The sequence below is a fragment of the Solanum verrucosum genome, unplaced genomic scaffold, assembly GCF_900185275.1.
Source record: "Solanum verrucosum unplaced genomic scaffold, falcon-dt-bn FXZP01000142.1, whole genome shotgun sequence".
Classification (NCBI taxonomy): domain Eukaryota; kingdom Viridiplantae; phylum Streptophyta; class Magnoliopsida; order Solanales; family Solanaceae; genus Solanum; species Solanum verrucosum.
The window spans coordinates 1,385,169-1,409,620 of NW_026020259.1; the positions used below are offsets into that span (position 1 = coordinate 1,385,169).

General features: G+C 37.4%; 1 protein-coding gene across 1 annotated transcript; it reads left to right on the plus strand.

Moving 5' to 3' along the window:
• Positions 1-349: 349 nt before the first annotated feature.
• Positions 350-23,908, plus strand: LOC125833389 (uncharacterized). Its single transcript, XM_049512528.1, has 24 exons — positions 350-451; positions 1,105-1,229; positions 2,616-2,700; positions 11,531-11,584; positions 14,236-14,327; positions 14,418-14,521; positions 15,013-15,088; positions 15,900-16,356; positions 17,341-17,679; positions 17,779-17,982; positions 18,067-18,165; positions 18,241-18,310; positions 20,166-20,293; positions 20,395-20,683; positions 20,767-20,987; positions 21,069-21,202; positions 21,845-21,962; positions 22,081-22,136; positions 22,236-22,326; positions 22,399-22,588; positions 22,717-22,788; positions 22,863-22,960; positions 23,052-23,120; positions 23,512-23,908. Exons 1-24 carry the CDS (start codon positions 392-394, stop codon positions 23,623-23,625), a joined length of 3,345 nt encoding a protein of 1,114 aa, XP_049368485.1. The 5' UTR covers positions 350-391; the 3' UTR covers positions 23,626-23,908.
• The last annotated feature ends 544 nt before the right edge of the window (positions 23,909-24,452 follow it).

The following is a 24,452-nucleotide window of genomic DNA, read 5'->3' on the forward strand; positions in this document are numbered from 1 at the left end:
CTAATACAGTATATATATAATGATTTAGTATGAGTTAAACAAAATTATCACCATTGTGATTATTAAGGGGCATTGGTAAAGAAGTATATACTTGTAATTAATTTATGAGGGCATTTGACAAATTCAAATTTGAGATTTCCTCTCATGCTTTCATTATTTTTATATGTAAATAGAAAATAAATTAAGGAGTTTCAACCCTTTTATGTTAGCGTACATTTCGAGAAATGAATAAGTTTTTAATTTTTAATCAAAGTCCCAAAGCTTTATACCATTTCAGCCAAACAAACAGAAGAATGCCGAACTCCTAAAAGCCAATTCAAAATAGTGTAAGTAATACAAATATATTCACAATCGGAAACCGATCCAACAATTCTTCACTTCTCATTTCGCCATGTTCGCGAAGAAGCTTTTTCAGAAAGCCTCACAATATCATCATAATCATCACCACCAGGTGCGTTTCTGTCTTCTAGTGTTATTCAGTTGACTTTGTCTTCTTTGTGATGTTTTTACATTTACTGAATCGTGTTTTTAGGTATTGAATTTGATCCGAACCCTGTGAAATTGAAAAAAAATTGGTTTTGTTTTGCTAAAATTGGTAGTTTTTAGGTAACTGAGCTGTGAAAACTGTGAGTATTTGATGAAATAAGTTGGTAAAAGGTTTTTGATGATGCTCGAGGTTTATACGGGGAATTATGTGGAGTTGTTACTTATGAACTCTGCTAATTTGAGCTTCTCTAAGTTTAGGTTGTCTCTAAGTGGAGCTGTAAAGATAGTGAATGGGGATATAGATGATTTATATAGACGGGGCGATTAGTTTGGGATTGAGGCCTAACTGGTTGTCAATATGATTTTGAATAAGATTCCAATCTTCAAGGAATTTGGAAAATATCTTTGGAACAACTTATAGTGAATTACTAACTGAAGAGCAACATATAGGACCTTGGTTTTAGATAATGCGATGCTAATTTGTTTGGTTGATGTTACTTTATTGGTGCTTAATCGTTTTCGGTATTCATTCCATCCATTTTGTTAGACTTGAATGTAATTGGTGGAGTAATTCTTTTGTTTCTGCTTTTTTGTGTGTGTGTGTGTGTGTGTGTTCAGACAAATGGAAGTGGTTTGACAGCAAGTGACCTGAATGTTCGTGCTACTGTACATTATGGTATCCCGTCAACCGCATCAATTCTTGCAGTAGACTCTGTCCAGCGCCTATTGGCTATTGGAACATTGTGAGTTAAAGTTTTGATCTTATGTACTTAATTTGGATGGAAGCCTATCAGCTCAGCTGTTAAGCAAACTACTACTTCTGTTTTGGCTTGTTACTTCCTTGCACACAAAAGTAATGAAATTGTTGCGCCTGATATGCTTCTTTGAAAGCATTGGGTTGTTGAACCCTAGTCGTTCCAGTTTCTACAGTTCAGTTCAGCATTGAACTTCCCCTATATAGGTGTAGTATGTAAGCACTAGTATCAGTATCACAGTTTTTTGGTGCACTTGTTAGAATATGCTCGGATCATTTAAATAGCTATACGCTCATCTTGTGGATAGAATTATATTTTAAGATAGTGGATGGCTTTTGGTAGAACTGGAAATTACTGCTGGTTGATGAAAGTTGCTAGGTAAGAATGAAGAGGCTAGAGAAAAAGTGATAGCTTATCAAATTTTATCTTTGCCAAGAGATAACTGGTGGATGCAATAGGCGTACAACCACTGTTATTTGGCTGCAGAATCATGTGACACCCCACTTCCTTGTTTAGTAATTAGTAAATGGTACTTGTACCAGCTCCCTGTACTCTTTCTTGACAACATGATGACACAATACATATGAGAATTAAATCTACATGGAAAACATTATTAAGCTCTGATGTTTTTAATTTCAAGACTATGAAATAGTATATTTATAAAATATGTTCTAGTCTTCTTATGCACATGTGCAATTTTTTCCTGAATTTCTGAAAATTTTAGCCAAAGGTTAATCTTTGACTCTTGGGAGGCTAAACTGGACTAAAATTTTTGCGATGGGGGAAGTAAAAGTCGGGTATTGTGGTATTGACTTCTAATAATAGGAATTAAGATCTCATTTTCTAGTCTAGGGTAAAACTTGATGTCATACCTAATTTCTTGAGCTCAATTGATCCTTGAAGCAACAGTGTTCTGATTAAGAGGGTGAATCCTGCCACATTATATTTTTCTTGAAACTGTGATCCTGCCATATTATATTATTCTGGTTGATTAGGAAGACAGTTCCTCACCACATTGTTTCGAAATGTAAAGAACAAATGGAAACTTTCTGTTTAAATTTACAAATCAGTTAGGGGTCCGGGAAGGAGTCTGTCGTGATAGTGTATTAAGCTCAATAGGGGAAGTTGAGTCTTAATTAAATGAATACAGAAGTCGCTATGCATTTTCATTTTCGTTTCTCTTGTTTTTTTGTGATTGAAAAGGACTTTTGTTTAGGGGTGATGACAATCTATTTCAGATGGATTTAAAATAAGGTGAAGGCTCGGGATGTACATTTTAATCTGTCCATACTATCTTGTAGTTGTAAACTATTCATCTATATAGATGGCTTGATGGCTTTATCTTGTTAACATAGTATCCAAACATTTTTTCAGGGATGGTAGGATAAAAGTGATTGGTGGAGACAATATTGAAGGTCTCTTGATTTCTCCAAAGCAGTTGCCATACAAATATTTAGAGGTTTGCTTTTTGCACACAAAGTCATCCAACAGATTCTTAGATAGGTTCTAAAGTTTTCCAAGTGTATATTATTCTATATTGTTCTGGAGCATTTTGTAACACCTCATTTCTCTGATAATGGCTTGGATAGTGGAAATTTGGGACCAGATTTCCTTATCAGCAGATAAAGGGTCTCTGAAAGATATGGTCTTTAGAATTGATAATGTCAGGTTTAATCAATAAAGAGCTGGATTTTTAATCAAAATTTTGCTCAAATACTTTTGGATGACAATGTCCAATGATGACCATTTTTGTTTTGAGTGTTGATTCCATGTGTTTACCTTGAATAAGAGGACAATTAACTGAAATAGGCCTATATTTATGGTATATGATTGCAAGGCTAGGAAAAGGTGTTCACTTTATTCTATATTTTTCTTTTTGGAAGTAAGTTTCATCCTCATAAAACCTTCTCCATTCCTGAGGCTAGGTGTTTTCTTTTTTGTCAAAGCTAACTCAGCTTTTCTCTTTCGCTATTTTGATTTTTGGGTAGTGTTGGTCAGACATAGAAAGGTTCTTGGCTGAATAAAGCCAAACTACACTATTATTTTCTTTGTGATCTGGCTTACTTGCTTTATTTTCCTACAACCGATCACATCCAATCCTTCACCTCGAAATGAAGTGTAGTACGGTCGTAGCAATAATAAACCTAACAAAGGTTGGGGTTGATCCCACGAAGAGTACGTGTGTGTCAAGATGTCTGTTAAGAATTCCCACATCGAAAAAGGGATGAGAATTTGGTCTCCTTATATGGACTTGGACAATCCTCCCCTCATAAGCTAGCTTTTGAGGTTGAGTTAGGCCTAAGATCCATCTTTACATGATATTAGAGCCAGACCCATCCCAATTCTTCGTTCACCGATGTTGGGCCCCATATTATAGTGTCCACGCTCCAGTTAACAAGGTTTGGGCATGCGGGGGAGTGTTAAGAATTCCCACATCGGAAAAGGGATGGGAATTTGATCTCCTTATATGGACTTGGACAATCCTCTCCTCATAAGCCAGCTTTTGAGGTTGAGTTAGGCCTAAGATCCATCTTTACAATGTCCAAGAGCGTGCAAATTTGAGAATTTTCTAAGTTGTCTTCTAATAAAAAAGTGATTGAGTCATTAATTCTAAAACTAGACTATTTTCTAAGCCAGAAATTCAATCGAGCACTTGGAATGCAATAACAATGTTTTGTTTTTCAATTAAGAGAGGTCAGGGGTTGTAGCCTCTAGCTAGTTTGTGAATAGAAGTATCTTGCTCAAATTACATAGCATTAATGAAAATGATCCAATTGATAATTACTTACTAGAATTTTCCAATTTTAGCAAGCTAATCCCCAAAAGTTCTTCTAAACCCAAACAAAAAAATTAAGATCCATTGATAGACCCAAGTAGAAATTTCCCTTCCTAGTTCGATTCCATTAGTCAAGCACAATTAATTCCTCAATATACTCGATCCCTTGCTACTTGCTTAATAACCCAATCCAGTTTCTACTCTTCTAAGCTAGAAATGGATATGTAGGGCTTAATCTAATGTTTGCAACCACCGAATTGACATAAAACAATGCAAACAAGTAGATAATCACAACCCAAGTAATAATAAGCAAGATAACTTGTATTCAATCACATAAATGCCATAAGAGTCTACAACCTCAGCTATTGGGTTCAGCTACTCATGCTAGAGAAAGAAAATACAAGATGAAAGGAAAAGAAAGAAATATTTTTTTTCTGATGAAGTAAGATGTATTAGAAAGGCATCAAGGAGATGTAAATTACATACATAAAAACATGGTTAACTCTTGAGAACAAAAACACCTATTTAATTAGGGAGTTAACCACAAGCAAAAGAATGGCCGCTAAGCCATAATAAGGGAGCTAATGAAATCTAAGAGGGGAAATATATCATTTACATGGGATAAGTTGCTCCAATGGAAGAGATTAATAAGGCAAAAGGATTTCAAACTGCTAATTGGAGTTGAGATACCATCAAAACATCTGAGATTCTATTCCTTCCAAATACACCAAAAAATACACGATGGAATCATCTGCCAGGTCTTCTTGATGTATCTTTAACCTATTGCTCAACAATTCCAAATCGAAATTGGAAATCTTTATTGGACCGTGATGGCCAGCTAAAACTTAACGGGGTTGAAGCATCTTCTTGGAATCACTAAGGAAGTAGGAAAGGATCCAGGGTTGCCTGAGGCCAACTTCTGTAAGACTTCAACTTCCCACTACTTCTTTAACACTTAGTGGGAGAATCCAGTTGATACCAGCAATTGAAATGAACAAATTCCAAAGAGCTGCTGCCATTGGACAGTGCAGAAACAAATGATTCACTGATTCTAGGCTATTGAGGCACATGAAGAATCTACTAGCTGAAGTTTCCTCCTATTTAGATTGTCCAGGGTTAGGATATCATTCCTGAGGGTAGTCCAGGTGAAACACTTGATTTTAGGGGGTAGTCTAGTATTCCAAATCAGTTTCCATGGCCACTGGTCTATCATGTCATTTGAAGAGCACAACTTATGGTATCCTTCCTTCACTGTATATATTCCTTTTTCAGAGTTTCCCCATTTTAAGCTATCAGGCAAGTGAGGGGTCATTGAGGCTCCTTCTAGAGTTCTGAAAAAATCAAAGGGCTCATCAAGCTCCCAGTCTTGAAAACTCCTTCTAAAGCGAGGCCCATATTCCACCTTCTCTGGTTTGAGCCACTGAAGAGTCTGTGGCCCCCAAGGCCTAGCTTGAGTGGCAAAAGGTGGAGGATTTGTGGCGTAGGTCGCAGGTTCAAGCCCCACACCATGCAAAGCAAAGCCCGGTATTTAAGTGGAGAAGGGTAGAGGGGCGGGCCCATTATCCACCGAGTTTAGAAGGCTGTGATTGGTCCAAAGGGCGGGTCACAGACGGATTTCTTGGTTAAAAAAAAAAAAAGAGTCTGTGTCAGAGGCTATCCTGTAAATTGCAGGGTGGGAGACATTGAGAGATTGATTGTTAAGCCACCTATCTTTCCAAAATTTAATTGAGTTACCATTTCTAATCCTGAAGGACACCTCTTGGAAGAACTCCCCTCTTTTCCCCTTAGCTGGTTAATGTACTTCCAAGGTCCAACTCCATAAGGGTCATTGTTCTGCTTGGTACTCCATCTGTCTTGCCTCCCATATTTGGCATTCACTACCTCTTTCCAGATACTTGTTGGTTCTTGACCATATCTCCACCACCATTTTGTTAACAAACTCTTGTTGTGCTTCTTTAAATCTCTGATTCCCAGACCTCCGTGCTGCTTTGGCATGATTACATTTTCCCACTTCACAAGATGGAACTTATGGCCCTCATAGCTCCCTTTCCACAAGAAAGATCTTCTGATTTTGTCAATTTGATTTTGTACCTTGGAATTTGGATGGTATTGGGAGCATTGACATAATATATGTGGGGATACTGTCAAGTGCACTGTTGATAAGAGTCAACCTGCCTCCCATTGAGAGATATTGCATCTTCCAAGTTGCCAACCTTCTCTCCATTTTCTCGATAACTTCATTCCAAATTCCTGCATCTTTAAACTTTGCTCCCAAAGGGAGACCTAGGTATTTAGTTAGAAATGTGTCAATGCTACATCCCATAATGCCAGCAAGTTCTTCCAAATCAGGGACCTCATTTACTTGGTAGATTTTACTCTTCTGCATATTAATATATAGCCCGGAGATTGCTTCAAAAAGGAAAACAATTAAAGAGTAATTAGGAAAGAAAATTGATACGCTATGGTGAAATCCGTCAAAACCTTACAAAAGTAGCTATGACTGCTTCTCTACTTCCAAAAATAATAATAAAAAAATGACCTAAAGACTATTTATAGTTGTCTAAAATTCATGACAAAATGCCATTTTCAGGTGCAAAGAATGGCCGCCAAATAAAGTGTGGGCCACACTTTTCAATTTTTTTTTGCTTCAGTGAATTTTCGCTGCCACACTTGGAAGTGTGCCAGAACTTTCTGCTCCAATTTCTTTCCAAATTTATGCTAAGAAGTGCGGAGCACACTTAAAAGTGTGCTGGCAAAAAGGTTTCAAAATATTTTCTCCTAGGCACATGTCCCCAAAATCTCTCTCTCCTAATCTAGGAGAGCAGAACTCCCCTCCGGTGACCTTCTGTCACCGGAATTCTCTCCTCATTCTATCTTTCAAACCGGCATAATTTTCCTTTTTCTTTCTTTTTCTTCTAACCTATTTTTCTTTTCTTCTAATCTATGGATGAAGATATGATATTCTTCGCAATGGGATTCAAGTCTTATGACATAGCTAGAGATGAATCACGAGCAGAGATGTGGTATGACTGGACTGAGAGAGGAAGGGTCATGATGAGCAGAGCTAGCTTTAGCCAGAAATCGATGGAATGGATCTGTTCGATCCTTAAGGAAGCGTCAAAGGTGAAAGGAAACAATGTTAGAAGATGGAGAAGACAGGAGCATGTTTCACACTTATTCTGTGCAAGGAACTTTAACAACAAAGGAAGATATATAAGCATTATCAGCATTCAAGGCAAGAGCAGAGCAGTATTAATAGTCCCAGAAATCTCATTCAATGCTGGTTGGTGGGATCTGGCCACCAAAATTGAAAAGTTCATTTATTACAAAGCTAATAAGACAGTCAATCAGAATTACAAAATGGTGGATAAAGAGATTCCATATGCAGAGACGGTGAGGAGGAGCAGATGGTCGTCCAGAGAGATCAATACTGCAGTCATAAAGGAGAGAGGGGACATCATCTTCATAAATGGTGGCCTCAATCAACCTCGAAACGAGCTCTTAGGAAAGAGCCTTGTGGGTAGCTTTCCAACAAATGGATCTGAGATGGCCACCCTGTCGGAAGTTCGTAGATGGGCAAGCAAAAATTGGAACCAAGCCCACGGCCTTAACGTTTACGAGATGGGAAACAACTGCTTTCTCTTCGAGTTTACGTCCATAAATGCGGCCGAGCATGTTCTTAGAAGAAGATGGTTGTGGAAGAATCAAGGAATTCGGCTGCAATGGTGGTCGCCGACTATTGGTGCAATTCAATCTAGGGTTGCCATAAGCCAGTCGTGGATCAGATTAGTGGGCCTCCCTTTACATTTGTGGTCTCAGAATGTATTTAAAGCAGTGGGGGACTTCTGCGGTGGCTGGGTGAAGACAGAGGAGGAAACAGATCTTCGCAATCACCTAAAGTGGGCAAGAATACTCGTCAAAGCCAACGGAAATTCCATTCCGAAGGAGGTGAAGATAGCTTTTGAAGGTATCGAGTATATCATACAAGTATGGGACGAAACACCGACAAGGTTTTTCGCCGGAGAGAGTGCCTGCGATATCGGAGGAGATAGGAAGACCCAATCTTCAAACCAATGGTTATTGCAAAAGGGTGAAACTTCGAAATCCACGCCTCTGCCAGCTGGTGACAGGAATTTTCACGTGGGAAGTACAAAAGATTTTGAATCTATTAACAGGGCACGTGATATTAAGCAGCTGAAAGGAAAGAGTTGGGCCTGGACCCACTGGCCCAACAAGATTGTAACTTAAATGAAAAGCAGGCCAATATTACAGATTGGACCTCAGAGCCTTTGCTCGATGAAATACAAGCAAATTACAAGAATTTAGCGGCACCAGACAGGGAAGGCGATCCAGTCCATCTATTCCATGGAGACAGAGATGAGAATTTCGAATTTCTAGCAGATATAAGGGACGACGACGCTATGTCGATCATCCATATAGAGGAAAGAACAACCACAGAAACACAAACAGGAAACAATATGTTACTGGAACATAAGGGAGATGGGGAAGGTATAATTGAAGATATCATACCACTAAATTCAGAAGAGCAGGACATTGGTATAGCAACAAAGAACGAAATTCCTTCATGGATCCAACAGAATATTATCAGGCTTAGCAAAGAATTTGGGGTGCACTTTATTGGATGTGAAGAAGCAGCTCTGAAGCTATTCATGAAAATTGATGGCAAGAGGGAAGCAATTGAGAAGATGGTTGGAGCCATAGTTCCTACGACTCCAACAGAAAAGATCCCAAGAGAACTCAAGAATCTGGAACCAGCTAGTAACTTCGTGAGCTATGGTACAAGAAGTAGGGGGGGTTGTTTCATAGATGTTTTAAATGAAAGTTAACATAGTTTCATGGAATGTAAGGGGCCTCAATGATCCAAGGAAGAGGCTACTGATCAAAAACATGATGAATAACTGGAGGGCAGACGTGTATTGTTTTCAGGAATCAAAAATTAATGGAGATATAAGTGGGGTGGTAAAAGAGATTAGGGCAAATAGGAGGGTCAAATATGCACAATTAGAGGCACGTGGAACAAGAGGGGGCATCATTATCTTATGGGATAGCAGTATCTGGGTGGGTGAAGTTTGTGAAGTAGGGGCTTACTGTATCACATGTAAGTTCACAGGGAAAACTCAGGTTTTTGAATGGCATCTATCTAGTGTCTATGCTCCAAACAGTAGAGACGAAAGAGAAGAAGTATGGGGAGAATTGGGGGCAGTAAGGAGTCTGTTTAGTGGACCTTGGGTGGTGGCTGGGGATTTCAATGTAGTAAGGTACCCATCAGAAAAGAAGAACTGCAAGAGACTGAATAAGGCGATGGAGGATTTCTCAGATTTTATCGAGGATATGGAACTACAAAATTTACCACTGGAAGGTGGTAGTTTCACATGGAGGAAAGGGGACAGACAAGATATTGCAGCAAGACTAGACAGATTTTTGATTTCCGAGGAATGGGAAGTTTCCTTTAGGAAGATTAATCAATCAATCCTACCTAGAGTTACATCTGACCATAATCCATTGTTGTTGGAATGTGGTAACTGGGAGAAACAAACATCTTATTTCAAGTTTGAGAATTGGTGGCTAAAAACTCAAGACTTCAATGAAAGAATTAAAGATTGGTGGAATTCTGTAACTTACGTGGGAAGACCAGACTATATACTAGCTTGTAAGTTGAAACTACTGAAAATCAAGCTGAAAGAATGGAGCAAAACACTTCATGGCAATCTTGGTATACAGAAACAGTGCACTCTCAACCAACTAACTGACCTAGATTTGATTCAAGATCAGAGAACTTTATCTGAAGATGAGTCCTACTTGAGAACAGTATTGATAGTGGAGTTGGAGGAAATTGCAAAGAGGGAGGAAGTGGCTTGGAGGCAAAGATCTAGGGCCCTTTGGCTCAAGGAAGGGGACAGGAACTCAAAATATTTCCATAGGATTGCTAATTGTCACAAGAGGTACAACAACATTGACAAATTGACCATAAATGGAGCTAATGTTACTGAACCAGTTGAGATCAAAGATGGAATAATTAGATTCTACCAGGAACTATACAGGGAGGCAGAAGTATGGAGATCTCAATTCAATCCTAGATTCCAATCCATGATCAATGAAGAGGATAATATTACATTGCAAGGCCAATTTGAAGAACAGGAAATCAAAAACAGTGTGTTCTCATGTGCAGGGGATAAAGCACCAGGCCCTGTTGGTTTCTCAATGGCCTTTTACATACAGTGCTGGGAAGTGATTAAGGAGGAAGTGGTAGCTGCCATCCAAAATTTCCATGATCAGGGCTATTTTGAGAAAAGTTTTAATGCCACTTTTATAGCCCTGATTCCTAAGAAAGTGGGAGCATCTGAATTGAAAGATTTTAGGCCAATTGAAAGGTGGCTTACTTCACATGGCTTGTTGCAAGACAATCTGTTCTGACTCAGGATAACTTAATGAAAAGAGGAAAGGACTTATGCTCCAGATGTTTTTTTTGTGAATCTGAGACAGAGACAATAAATCATCTTTTTTTGCATTGTAAAGTGACTGAGAAGCTATGGAAGTATTTCATTAACCGAAGAGGTATCACATGGACCATGCCTAGAAATACTGCAGAAGTCCTAGCATGTTGGAATAGAGATGGAAGTCAGTCAGGACACAAGGAGAGATGGAAGATTGTCCCTGCCTGCATCTGGTGGACAATATGGAGTGAGAGAAATCAAAGATGTTTTGAGAACAAGAGCATCCCTTTCCAAAGCATTAAAATGAATTGTTTAGCGACCTTTTACTTTTGGTGTATCCATTCTATTCCCAAGGACCCAGGGGACATCACCCTATTCTTAGATAGTTTATGAGGGAGATAGGTGCTTAGTTTCTTTTTGGTAAACCCTCTATACTTTTGATGTAATTACTACAGGAGTTCACTATTGGTGTACTTCTATGTTTATAATACCAGTTAACTTTCTCAAAAAAAAAAGTGTGCTGGCACTTTCTCCTTTTTGTCTCCTACATTACTTCCATACCTGGCGCCAAATATCACCATTTAAAATTTTGCCCTAAAGTATGTCCTTCACTTTAAAGTGCATCCACATTTGTCTTGGATTTGGACTCCACAATTTCTATGGTTGTCAACTCATTCCTCTGCCAGAAAGTGCGGCCAACACAATAAAGTGTTGGCATACCTGTCTTTGCTCTTTTTCAAATTTCTTGCTTTCTTTCACCTTTTCTCATCATTCTTGATCAAATCCTTGATGGATTGTCTTTCTTGAGTACCAAATCCTTAAAGTCACCACTTTAAATTTTGTTTAGGTTATTAAGTTATACTCAAAAGACTCTTAGAACTCAAGAAAAAGGCAATCATAAGTTGGTATTCTTTCAACTTATCAATAAAACTGGTAACATGATGGTGTCTTCATTTGTTGTTCTTTGACTAACTTCATGATTTCTTGCATCTGTCTCTTTTACAATCTCAAGATATGTGTTTAATCTGTTCTCTTTTATTTGTCTTTGTCTGTGGCAGTTCCTTCAAAATCAGGGCTTTCTTGTCAGCATCACAAATGAAAATCATATTCAGGTATTAATTTTTTCCAGGAAGTTGGCTTTTAATGCCCTTAGTGCAGCATTCTCAAACGTTAATCAAAGATGGGAAACTTAAGATCATTTGTGTGTCGTAGTTTGTATTGTGTCCCTTGTTGGCTTTTGATGCCTTCTTGGGTGCAGCATTCTGAAATGTTAATCAACATGGGAAACTGAACTTGATTTTGGTGTGGTAGTTTGTGTTGTATCAGTTCCTTGACTTTTCTGTTGAGATTTGTTTATTTATGCCATTTTTAATTAAGGAGCTCTTGCGTGAGCTTGGCCATGCCATAACCTTGCTAAGCAAGTGAATGATAGAAGTCTTGCTTTAGATTGGTGGATCCAGCCCTACCATAATATTATATGGAAAATGGTCCAAAATCTGCCCCTCTACATGCAAAAAGGATCAATTTTACCATTCCTTATACTTTCCACACAAACATTCCCTCACCGTTACCCATGTGAGAGGAAATGAGGATGCTGCCTGAGATTGATGTGTGGGCATACGAGTATAAGTAGGATTAGGAACGATGATATACGGGATAAGCTAGGAGTAACCTCTGTGGTGGATAAGATGAGAAAAGCGAGACTGATGTGGTTTGGGCATGTGAAGAGGAGATGCATGGACCCAGTGAGAAGGCGTGAGAGGTTGCCTATGGTGGGTATAAAGAGAGGTAGAGGTAGGCCAATGAAATACTGGGGAGAGGTGATTATACATGAAATATTACTCCTTCAGCTTACCAGTGATATGACCCTAGATATGAGGATTTTGAGATCGAGGGTTAGGGTAGAAGATTAGTTGGCAGTCGAGTGTTGTCAAGTTTCCTTAATATATTATTACTCTCTTCCTATCTTATTCTGTGCTTTATCATTACTTGTTGCTTCCTTTACTTCCGTTGGCATATTATTTGTTGTCGACAATATTCATTTACCCTTTTTTTGGCTTCTTCACTACTATCTTTACTCTTCAAACCTACTCTGATATGCTGTACTTGAGCCGAGTGGCTTCCTGAAACAGCCTCTCTACCCTTACAAGGTAGGGTTAAGGTCTGCGTACATATTACCCTCCCCAAACTCCACTTGTGGAATTACACTGCATTTGTCGTTGTTGTCATTACCCATGTGGCTCAAATATACCCCTTTTCTGTTAGGGCTGTCCAAGGTGTACACCCAATCTCACATGGCCCTATCATTTTGGTGAGGTGGACACCACATATGCCACTTAACCACCCCCAACCCATTTTAATTTTACCCTTTCCCCTCCATTTCTTTTTCCACCAGCAACACCTCTTCCCTCTCCACCTTTCTACTACTTAGAATAGAAAATGGGTTGTGGGCGGGTAAGAGGTGCTGGTGGAAGAAGTGGAGGGGAAGGGTTAAAATGGGTTGCGGGCGGGTAAGGTTGCACGTCATGTGGTGTTCATTTCACTAAAATGACAGTGTCACGTGGGATTGGGCGTTCACCTTGGACAACCCCAAGGAGGAGGGGTATATTTGAGCTACTTGGGGGTATTTTTATGCGGAAAGTATAATGGAGTGTAAAATTGATCCTTTTTGCATTGTAGAGGGGTAAATTTGGCCATTTTCCAATATTATAAATATTTGTTCGGTGTTCCTAGGGTTCCGGAGGAAAATGTGAAAAAACATTCATATAAAATTACGATCTCACTAGAACTTGCTGGTAGCCTTTACTGATGAATAAATAAGAAAGCATCTAACAAATTAATAAAAGATCATTACTTCTAGTTATACCATAAAAATAATAATTGCTAGGAGATCTAGCAACTGTAGTTTCTTGAAATGAGATTCTGGTGTAACGTGAAGAATGTATATAACTTATATTCTACATTGGATTTTATACACTCTACTTTACTGAAAGAGTCTAAATCCACTGTTCTCCTTTATTTTGAGCACCCACTTGGTGATAATTAATGAAGTTGTTTATCCCCCAAGAAAAGTAAAAAGCAAATGTTGTATGTTGCAACTACACAGGTGACAGGACAAAATCTCTACAATTTTGTGTTGAATTATGTGACTCATTTTTCATTCGAAAACCTGCTATATTTTTACCTCACTAGAGGCATTTGCAGAAACTTATGTTCTCTTTTTTGACAGGTTGGAAGAAAATCGTGTTTCTTGTTGTGTTAAATTACAATGACTCATTTTTTAAATATCAAAACCTTCTCTTTTCATTTCCTTGAACATGTGTTTATCAGAGACATACATTTATGTTGAATGTGAAATATGGCCGGTGGTTTAATGAAGTTTGTTGTATGAATTTCAAATGCCTAGTAATCACCATTAGAATTACTTCAATACCTAAACTTATAAGAAGACGATTTCCATGATAATCAATTTTTTATGTTTGTCTGAAAGCAAGTAGACTTTGAGTAATGAATGGTTGGCTTTAAGGGTGAATTCCTATTGAAAGCAAGAACTATTTGAATGCCAATGAACACCTCTTTGCAAACACCTCCTCCCCTGTCCTGTAAAGCTGGAAAAAGCCCTAGAAGAGAAGTGAGAATAGAAATCTTTAATTAAAGGTTGCACTGACTTGGGTGCTCAGAGGGGTCCTGTAAAACTCAAGTTAAGAACGGTTTTGTGGTTCTGGGTTAGTAGGTGTGTAAGATTTCTCTTGCTTTTGTGCAGGTTTGGAATCTCAAAAGCAGATCTGTAGCTTGTGATTTGCAATGGGAATCAAATATAACTGCCTTTTCAGTTATCAATGGCTCTTCCTTCATGTACGAAATCGATGTGCACACAAGAAAGTTATACAGTGGAAAGAGTTGAGAGTATTTTATGCTTATATTAAATTTGTCTTGTCATTATAGGTATGTTGGAGATGAATATGGAACAATCTCAGTTTTGAAGTTCCATGTTGAGAACAGAGAACTGCTGCAACTGCCATATCAGATCTTATGGAGTTCTCTTTCTGGTGCTTACTGCATAATCTTAGTGAAGATCTTTTATCCGATTCCTTAGTTTCAATGATTATGGTTGTTACCTATTCTTTGTAAAGAGACTCTTGTTTAGTTGAGATTCTTTTTACTGGTAGAGTCTTTTGAAATTTGAGCCATTTATTGGCAGATGTTAAAACTTTGGTTTACAAGCATGAATGAATCATTCACGTTTAGGGCAGTGAATATATGTGGGATGTATGCCAGTGATTAGCTTCTCTAGAAAATTATGGCCGCGGATGACAAAAGGCTTTATTTTGAGATATTTAGATCTTTCTATCAGACTAAGCATCTTCACCAAACAGATTTGATTTGTTAAGAGAATACATACTGGCTTGATTTAACTTCATGATTACCTAGCAACCATTTGTTCTTCTGTCTAAAAGATTCTCATTTTTTCAAATGCTCATGTGCTTTACTATAATTCAACCAACCTCTTAAGGTTGCCTACTTTTGAATTATTTTGCAGAAGCAACTGGTTTTCCGTATTCAGATCATCAACCAGTTGTTGGAATTCTCCCGCAACCTTTTACATCGGGAAATAGGCAAGTCACAGTTATTGCTTAATGTTTCTTCCTCAACCATCACTAACCTCATGTTAACTAAATTAAGCCCTGCCCCTCTTTTGATTTGTTTCTTTGTCTTTAATGATTGCCTTACAAGGTATATGTTCTGTTATTTAATGTTGTTTTTTGGCATACAAGTCGCCAGTCAGAGAATCTTACATGTGAATGGAGCAAGAAAAACAGAGAAACGTCCTTGCTTGCAGATTTTTCTTCTAAGATACATGACTCAGTTATGAGATGGCATTTGGTGGTTCTTCCGGGATAAAATAAGAAGTTCTCATGGGATTAAAAAGAATTGTTGTTGAGCAATTTCTACTTGTCAAGCCCCCGCTTGTGGGATTACGCTGGGTTTGTTGTTGTTGTAATTTCTACTAGTAAATTACCGAATACCAATATATTTTGGTCATAAGAAGCATGTCAATGTAGTAAAGGCTATAGATAAAGTGTCGTCTTCACTCATTTATCATTTGGTTCAACTGTAGATGCCTTCTCCAGCCAAAGTCCTTTTCTTGCAGTGTTTTGAGTTAGATCAAAAACCAAAAAACTTAGTATATTTCTATTAATTGATAGGAAGTGCCTGGGAAATACTAAGCAAAATGGAATGGTGGAGGCATCATTTATTGGTAAAAAGACTATTATTCCCCTTTACTGGTGGCAACTAACAAAATACAAATCTGTCAATTGCTGTATGGGGATTTGTTTTTATGATTTTATTACTGAAGTGTGATTCTTTAGATTTTTGAATATGTTTTTGCTTTATAAATTTCTGAACTGATGACACTTATTGCAGATTATTGATTGCATATGAGTGTGGTTTAATTATACTTTGGGATGTCGTCGAAGCCCATGTTATCATTGTCAAAGGTGATAAAGATCTCCATTTGAAGGATGGTGCTTTAAACTTTAAAAAGAATGCAGATTCCAGCTCTCCTGATGATGTAGTGCAGCACCAATTAGAGGAGAAAGAAATAACTACACTTTGCTGGGCATCCACTGATGGATCCATTCTTGCTGCTGGGTACATAGATGGAGATATTCTGCTTTGGAAAACATCAAAATCGACCGCAAGCAAAGGTCAGGAGGCCGGACCATTTGATAATGTTGTTAAGCTACAGCTGTCTTCTGTTGAAAAGAGGCTTCCAATTATTGTCTTACACTGGTGGGCAAACAGTAAATCCCGGAATAATAGCGACGGTCATCTCCTCATTTATGGCGGTGATGAAATAGGATCCGATGAAGTCATTACGGTAAGTTTTACACTTAATCACAGAATATTCTCATTATTGTTTTATCATTATGCTATATGCTGGCTCACTAGCTAAGTAGACTTAATTTGTCATTTATATAATTTTTGTGCTACAAATTATAAAATGTTGCATTTCTGGGTGAACATGAACTGCACCTTGGGCCGAATAAAATGGAAACTGAGCAGTGAAATCTAAAAACTGGAAGTTGCACTTCCTATGCATTTTGCGCATTGAAGTATTATATTTGCTTGTCTATATCATTATCGTGAATATACATATCTTTTAAAGTGATTGGTAAACTCACGTTATATCTTAGTGTGTATTTTTAGATTGCAAGGATGTTGTCTTTTAAAGTTTGAAATGATCTTGATTGGAAAAGTGTATTTGATATCTGATGACATCTACCCTTTTCTAGTTTTTGTGGATAAGTCAAATTGTTATCATTGTAGCATTTTAGTGTGGTAGATTTGATTTAAAACCTAGATAACATTTAAACTAATGCTTGACTCATTGAGCAATCGTTTGAATATTAACACTTCTATCTTATTCAACTACAATCAAGTTTAAATGGTAAATCAGGCTCTCAGACACCTGCCTTAGGTCAGTCGGAATAATGAATAGTCTATGCTAGTAGAAGTGCACACATGTACATAGTAAAAATTTACAAGTTGCTTCAAGAAATTTTATTTCCCGACAATCTTTATAATATTCTAGCTCTTTTATATTTTCCGACTATTTGTGATTTACATGTTTGTGTATAGGGGAGCATACATGTCTACTTTCAGAACTAGTGGTAAAATTCCTCACAGATTCAGCTCTTGCACTTCACCCCCAAAGAAGGGAAAGGATTTGAACAACAGCTGTTTAGCTTCTGTTAGGTGTCACATTTTGTCCTGGGGATAAGGCATACCATCCTACTATCTACATTCTCAAACATAACCATATTTATGATAAAAATTATTTTCTGGTGCTTTGCTGCTGCAGATCCTTACTCTTGAGTGGTCATCTGGAATAGAGACTTTGAAATGTGTTGGTCGTGTTGACCTCACTCTTAGTGGCTCATTTGCAGATACGATCTTATTACCAACTACAGGGGCAACATCACCTGATGAAAAAGCTGTTTTATTTGTGTTGATGAGCCCTGGACAACTAAACCTTTTTGATTGTTCAACCTTGTCTGACTTGGTATCCAAAGAGGAGAAAAAAGTATCTCTTTCCGCTAAGGATTTTCCTGTAGAATTGCCAACTGTTGATCCTTCCATGACAGTGACAAAGCTTACCCAGTTGCATTCAGATGGAAACTTAACAGAGCTTCTGCAAGAGGTGATGCAGCCCTGTTTCATTGCCTCCCCCTTTCTCATTTTTCTAGAAATCGAGAGTTATTTCTAATTTAGATTATTATGGGTTTTGTATTTTAACCAGACACCTTTCTTCAAGAAGCTCTCTGCAGCAACATCATCTGGGGCTAGCAGATGGCCCTTGACTGGAGGGGTTTATAATCATACTTCTCGAGCTGAGACTAACAGGATTCAGAGAGTTTTTATAGCAGGTTATCAGGATGGATCCGTAAGGATGTGGGATGCCACTCATCCGGTCCTCCTTCTCCTTTGTGTCTTGGATAGAGAGGTTGACACAGTATCTACAAGTTCCATGCCATTTTTCATTAGTTGTGTTGATATGGAGCTCTGACTTTACTCTTGTGATTTTCAGGTTAAAGGTGTAAATACAGTTATATCAAGTGCTTCAGTTTCAAAAATAGATTTCTGCTTCCAGACATTAAGATTGGCAGTTGGGGATGCAAGTGGCCTGGTGGGAAACCACCTTACATTTCTAATTTGGTGTTAATGTATGTTGACCCCTATATTAATTTCCTTTTACACGCAGGTGCGTCTTTATGATTTCAAACATAGTGATATGGGAAACTTCCACGTTGTTACTGGTACTAAAAGTGAAGGTAAATGTAACTGTTATTCCAGTATCCAATGTCCTTGTCATAGACTGATGGCTTGCCTTAAGAGTATAGTATGCTTCACATAGGGTCGCACAACTCCTTATCCAGACCACTGAATTTCAATAAGATCTCATGGTTGATAAACTACACCCATTTTTGGAGGTTTTCTGTGAAATGGATGGAAAAAGATTAACCTTTTTGTCAGAAATAGACCATGCTTTAAAATTGAGCATTCAAATCTTTGATATCAGGTAGATGAATTCAACTTTTGAGGTGGACTTTTGAAGTTGATCTTAATTTCCTAACTGAAATATGTAAACTTCTGACTAAACTCGGGGTTGGAACTTTGGCCAAATATTTTAGTCTAGCATTTGATTAATAGTTCAGCTTTGAAATTGTTCCTCCAAGTGCAGCTGTTTGAGATAGTGAAGAGTCCATAGGAAGTTGGTATCAAAAGATCTCTTGTTAAATAGCTTCTGGGATTTTTGAGTGAATCTTCAAAGTTGAATCTGAAAACTGTGAGTCCTATTGATTGTTAGTTGACAAACACGATATGTTATTGTGTTTGGGGCTCAATTTGTGGTTAGAGTACTGATTTTGTAAGATTTGGGTGGTTAAAATCATATTAAAAAGGTAACTCACCATTGTTGAACAAGCTTGAAAAGGTGAGTTTAAATTTCAAATTTGATTTTCTTGAGAAATTTAGAGTGAGTGTTGTCTAGACTTGTTGGAGTTAGTTGAAGGAGTTTGTCTACAAAATTTGAAGCCATTTCGACTGGTTTTGAACAAGAATTGCAACTGAAAATCGCAGTAAAAGTTCGTCATTGTAGCTAATGATGTGCTATATAGTTTTATACAAGGTAAATACATTGTTATATAAGTGTATAAGTACTGTAGAGTAATGTAACAACAACATACCAAGTGTAATCCCACAAGCGGGGTATGGGGAGGGTAGAATGTATGCAAACTCACCACTATCTTTGTGTATAATAATGTATAAGGGTGTAAAACACTTGCACAATTGTTGGGGATACAAGTATAAACTGAATAATATAACTACATGAGTGCCGAGTATTTTGTTTGCCTGTTTATGTTGGAAACTTTCCCTATGTAGAATTGTAGCATAGGCTTCATTATTAGTTAGGCAACAAATGTTGATTTTACCGGATATGTGGGTCTGGTGGACTTTCACTCCTATAAATAAAGCAAGTTGAGACAGCGGAACACATTCTTAAACAGCCGCAACCTGCCTGACACAAATGACAAATAAGGTTGTCCCTGATAATGGTTTTGTTCTCTTAGATGAACTTGATTATGACCACACACCTCTAACCACCTCTTTGTATCCAGGTAGCTGTCCACAGTCATAGCAAGCTACTTTTTGGCCAATGATTGAATCTATTGCGCAATATGTTTCTTTTACCAGTATATTTCCCCTACATCTTAGAATGAGTGATAGGGATATGTAGTATAAGGGTCAAACCATCTAGTTTCCACATTGATTCCAGACATATATTCCTTAAATATATGAAAATGTTACATACAACAACATACCTAGTGTAGTCCCATAAGTGGGGTTTGGGGAGGTGCACGCGGACTTTAACCCCCACCTTTGTGGGGTAGTGAGGATGTTTCCGGTAGACAGGAAGTACTATAACCTATAATTTAAAAAGCTCTTAAAAATTGTTTCAAACCTTATAGTCAAAAGTTGTTTGACGCTCCAAATAGTAATATTGTTTGACAGAATGGGATAAGAGGAAATAATATATCATTTCCATGTTGAAATATTCCTGATTTACTTTGCATAATTGGAGATCAACTATTATCTGTGAACTCACTGGTATATACCTTTTCTTAGTTCATGAGTTGGCACAAGGTCAAGGACCTACTTGCAGAGCTGTTCTAAAGCTTCTCGATGTTCGAGTCCGAGCAATTGAGTTTGTAAATCATGGAGCCAAACTTGCAGTTGGATACGAAAATGCTAAGGTCAATAACACTACCATTTTCTTCAAGTTTTGTGATGGACTTATGATGTCAATTTTATTGTTGATTAATGTGGATACTTATTCTAATGCCTCCACTTTCAGGTTGCAGTGCTTGATATGACTTCATTATCAGTATTGTTCTTATCAGACTCCGCATCTGTTGGTAGCTCTCCACTGGTGACTTTGATTGCAAAGAGATTTGTGCACAGTGACAGTAATAGCAAAAGCCCAAAACAATCAGAGCTTCCAGAAAACCGTATGGAGGAACTCATGTTCATTTTAACTGAGGATGCAAAGATCTATGTAATTGATGGTGGTAATGGTAAAACGTATGGTTCAGGGCCCTTGCATTTAAAGAAAGTGTCGACTGCAATTTCTATGTATGTCATAGGCAAGTACATATTTGTAGAGAAATCCAAAGTTTTTTGACGTGTAAGTTGTACTCAGTTTTGTGTTGATTTTCTTGCGTTTCAGAAAACAACATCCCATTTTCCGATGTAATTAGCAAGCAGCCAGAGTCCAGCAAGGATGATGCAACTAGTAATGAGCCTTCACAAGAAATGACCACTCATGATCTAAGTGACACGGTTCCCTTCCTAGAAAATGACCCCTCCAGGAAACACTTTGAGGAGTCCTTTATCCTACTTTGCTGTAAAGATTCAATACGCACTTATGCTACTAAATCTGTAGTTCATGTGAGTATATTGCTTTATTACGTCTGCATTTCTATTTTTGTTGAATGTGCTAATATAATTCAATTTGATTTTTCAAACTAGGGGGATAATAAATCTGTTTGCAAAGTGAAGCTTGACAAACCTTGTTGTTGGACTACTACTTTTGTGAAAGATGGCAAAGATGGGAAAGCTTGTGCGCTACTATTACTCTTTCAGACTGGAGATATCGAGATTCGGTAACCTTTTTCTTTCCTAAATTTTCTGGGCAAGTACCATTCTAAAACTTGTAAGGACCTTAGTAAGACATAATTAGAATATTTTCCAGTGTTTGGTTGCCTTAAATTGTCAAGAATGTTCTCCAAGAAAATGATCACATCAATCACACTTGATCCTAAACTAGTTTACATCAAATGGAGAAAATTTGCTCGCGTCATCATGGACATTGTTCATTGTTACATATTAAGTATCTCAATTTGTAGTTATTTTCCTTACAATTATCACAATTTGTACAATACATCACTTGCTTCAGCTAACACAAACATTGTTGTAAGTTCTTAACACTGCGCCATTGCCAAACTATTATTCTGATGTCCTATCTCCCATCTTCTGGAGATGGAGATTAAGAAACAAGTTCTTTGAGACATACATTATTACCTTTATACCCAGCCAAATGTTGGGAAATGACCTACAAATAGTTTTTCAAGGTAAGATTTTCCAGAACTTTTCAGCCATACTAAATGCACCTTGAATGTAACAGTTTCTGTGTGTTGTACAATTCTGTACTGTCAATTATGCAAGATTGCTTTGCTGCATGTCCATGATAATATATTATGGAAGAACTGAGTGTCAAAATATTGCAAACATCTATCTATCTCCAGATCTTTGCCTGATCTAGAGTTGCTGGAGCGGGCCTCTTTAATGTCAGTATTAAGTTGGAATTTCAAGCCAAATATGGACAGGGCAATGAGTTCCATGGAGAATGGCCATATTACTCTGGTAATCAGAGTTGCAGTGCATGCTATTATCCTATCGCATTTAGCATAATTTGTTTGCTTATTGAAATTTCGGCTTATTATTGGCTGTCCTCTGAACATCTCTGTCTAACAAATATCAGGCAAATGGTTCTGAACTGGCTTTCGTGTCCCTATTAGCTAGTGAAAATGATTTCAGGTATATGATCAGTTAGTGCTACTTTTCCATCAAATGAATAGCTTGCTCATGAGCAGCATAAATTGTTCAAAATTACTGATTCAACAATACAATTTCCAGAATTCCAGAATCTTTGCCGTCTCTTCATGATGAAGTGCTCGCAGCTGCAGCAGATGCTGCCATGAAATTCTCCACTCAGAAGAAGAAACAGGTTTGGTAGATAAAGATGTTTCCTTGTGGTCTATGCTTTGTAGTGGCTGGATTCTTATAAATGTTGCTGCAGGGTGGGGCCCCAAATATTTTAGGTACTCTAGTTAAAGGATTTAAAGCGGGAAAGACAAATCATAATATGAATTTCAGTCAGATGTCGCAGTCAAACTTTAGTCATCTGGAAGGTGTTTTTATGAAGAACCCACTCCACCCAGAACCGTCCCCAACTAAGGAAGTTCTAGAAGAACTGGAGCTCGATATAGGTAATATCCCTTCATATCTAAAGTTCTTACTTCTTCATGACTGACATTATTTTCTGTCCCTATATATTGGTTTATTCAGCATTTCCGTAGTTGATGTGTCCCTAACTGAAGATTTACTTTTGACACAGATGATATTGAAATTGATGAACCTGTTCCTGTGGCTTCTACTTCATCTCATAACACACAAAATAGTAAAACAGGTAAACTTACATCAAATTGATCATCTACACTTTCAGAATCCATAATAACAAATGTTTCCCTGTATATATTGCAGGAACTGAAAGAGAAAAGTTGCTTGATTCTGAGGGTGATGATGCCAAACCCAGACTTAGGACACGTGAAGAAATCATAGCAAAATATAGAAAAACTGGGGTAGTCATATTTGATAGTTTTATGACACCTCATTCTGAATTGTATCTAATAAATGTTCTTATTGATATATTCAATCATCTATATCTTCCAGGTCCAGGATGCATCATCAGCGGCTGGACAAGCAAGAGATAAGCTTTTAGAACGCCAAGAAAAACTCGAGGTAGGTTAATTAGAGTTTAAAATGGTGAAGATGTGCATGTAACACGAAAAGTTGAACATGATAATACATGAAATAAATTCTTGCTTGTAACCAAGAAGAGTTGAGAGTATAATAAGCTAACACCACTCGAGATTTAAAGATTAGAGGAAGTGGGGATAGGTAGACAGACAGAAAATTGAATAGGAAGGCTGCCTGCATTATTCCGAAATCAGAATCAAATGAAAAATTCCTCTGTTTGTGCTGCAACTTGGTCCCTGGCCATTGTCTAGTTCTGCACTGTGCTCCTCTTTGAGAAATGCTCAATTTCTCGTTATACTGTTTCCAGTTTTGTGTCAAACCTTTGCTTATTCTGGTGAATCGATAACACGTATAAGTCTATATGTTTTTTCAGAGAATTAACCGAAGAACTGAAGAACTACGCAGTGGGGCTGAAGATTTTGCATCATTGGCAAATGAGCTTGTTAAGGTAATGGAAAATCGCAATCGAAAATGGTGGCAGATATGAAGATAGGTCTTGGGTTCTTCATCATCCTTTACTGGGAAACAGAAGATTCATCATTCTTACACCTAAGAAAGTGTCGGTATTTGACATATATACTGTACATATCGATATGGCTTTTCGAAACTGGGTTAAAGCAACAGAGTGTAACATAGATTATTTGTGAAAAGCTTAGGTGGTTTATTATTTTTTTGCTCTTCATTTTCAGTCTCTTTTGTTTGTCTGCAAAGGAAAATTATGTAACAGATGACATATTTATTGTTTGTGAAGTGAGTAAAGCCTTTCAAAATAGATGTAAAAAACACGACCGACTAAGAATTAAAGTGTGCAACGTTTATAAGATCTTTGAGTTTCTGAGCGATGCCAATCTAAAATCCGATTTTTTTGGTTATTTGGTTTGAATTTTTGAATTATAGATTAAACTTTTTAAAATTTATTCGAAAATTTGAATGTTTTGTCTTATATTTAGCCCCATCCATAATTCCATATCACATATACCCGATACCCATCACAATATCAAGTCCAATATTAAAATTTAAAATGTGAAGGGTGGCCTCAATCTTATTTAACGTAGAAAGTAATACATTTCCAGGAGCAAACTACTATATGAATTGAAGATTGAAAGCTGTTAATTATTGCAGCTTGCCTTAAAACCTCAAAATTTAAAAACTCTAAAATATCCAAATTGATTAATTCAGAATCAAACTTAAAAATCTAATCTAATCCAAACTTAATTGAATTGAATTATAATTTCTTCGATTCAAAATCGAATATCCAAACCAAACGGAACAAAAATCCACCCCGTTAACTGCTGTGATTAAGGTAGATCATAT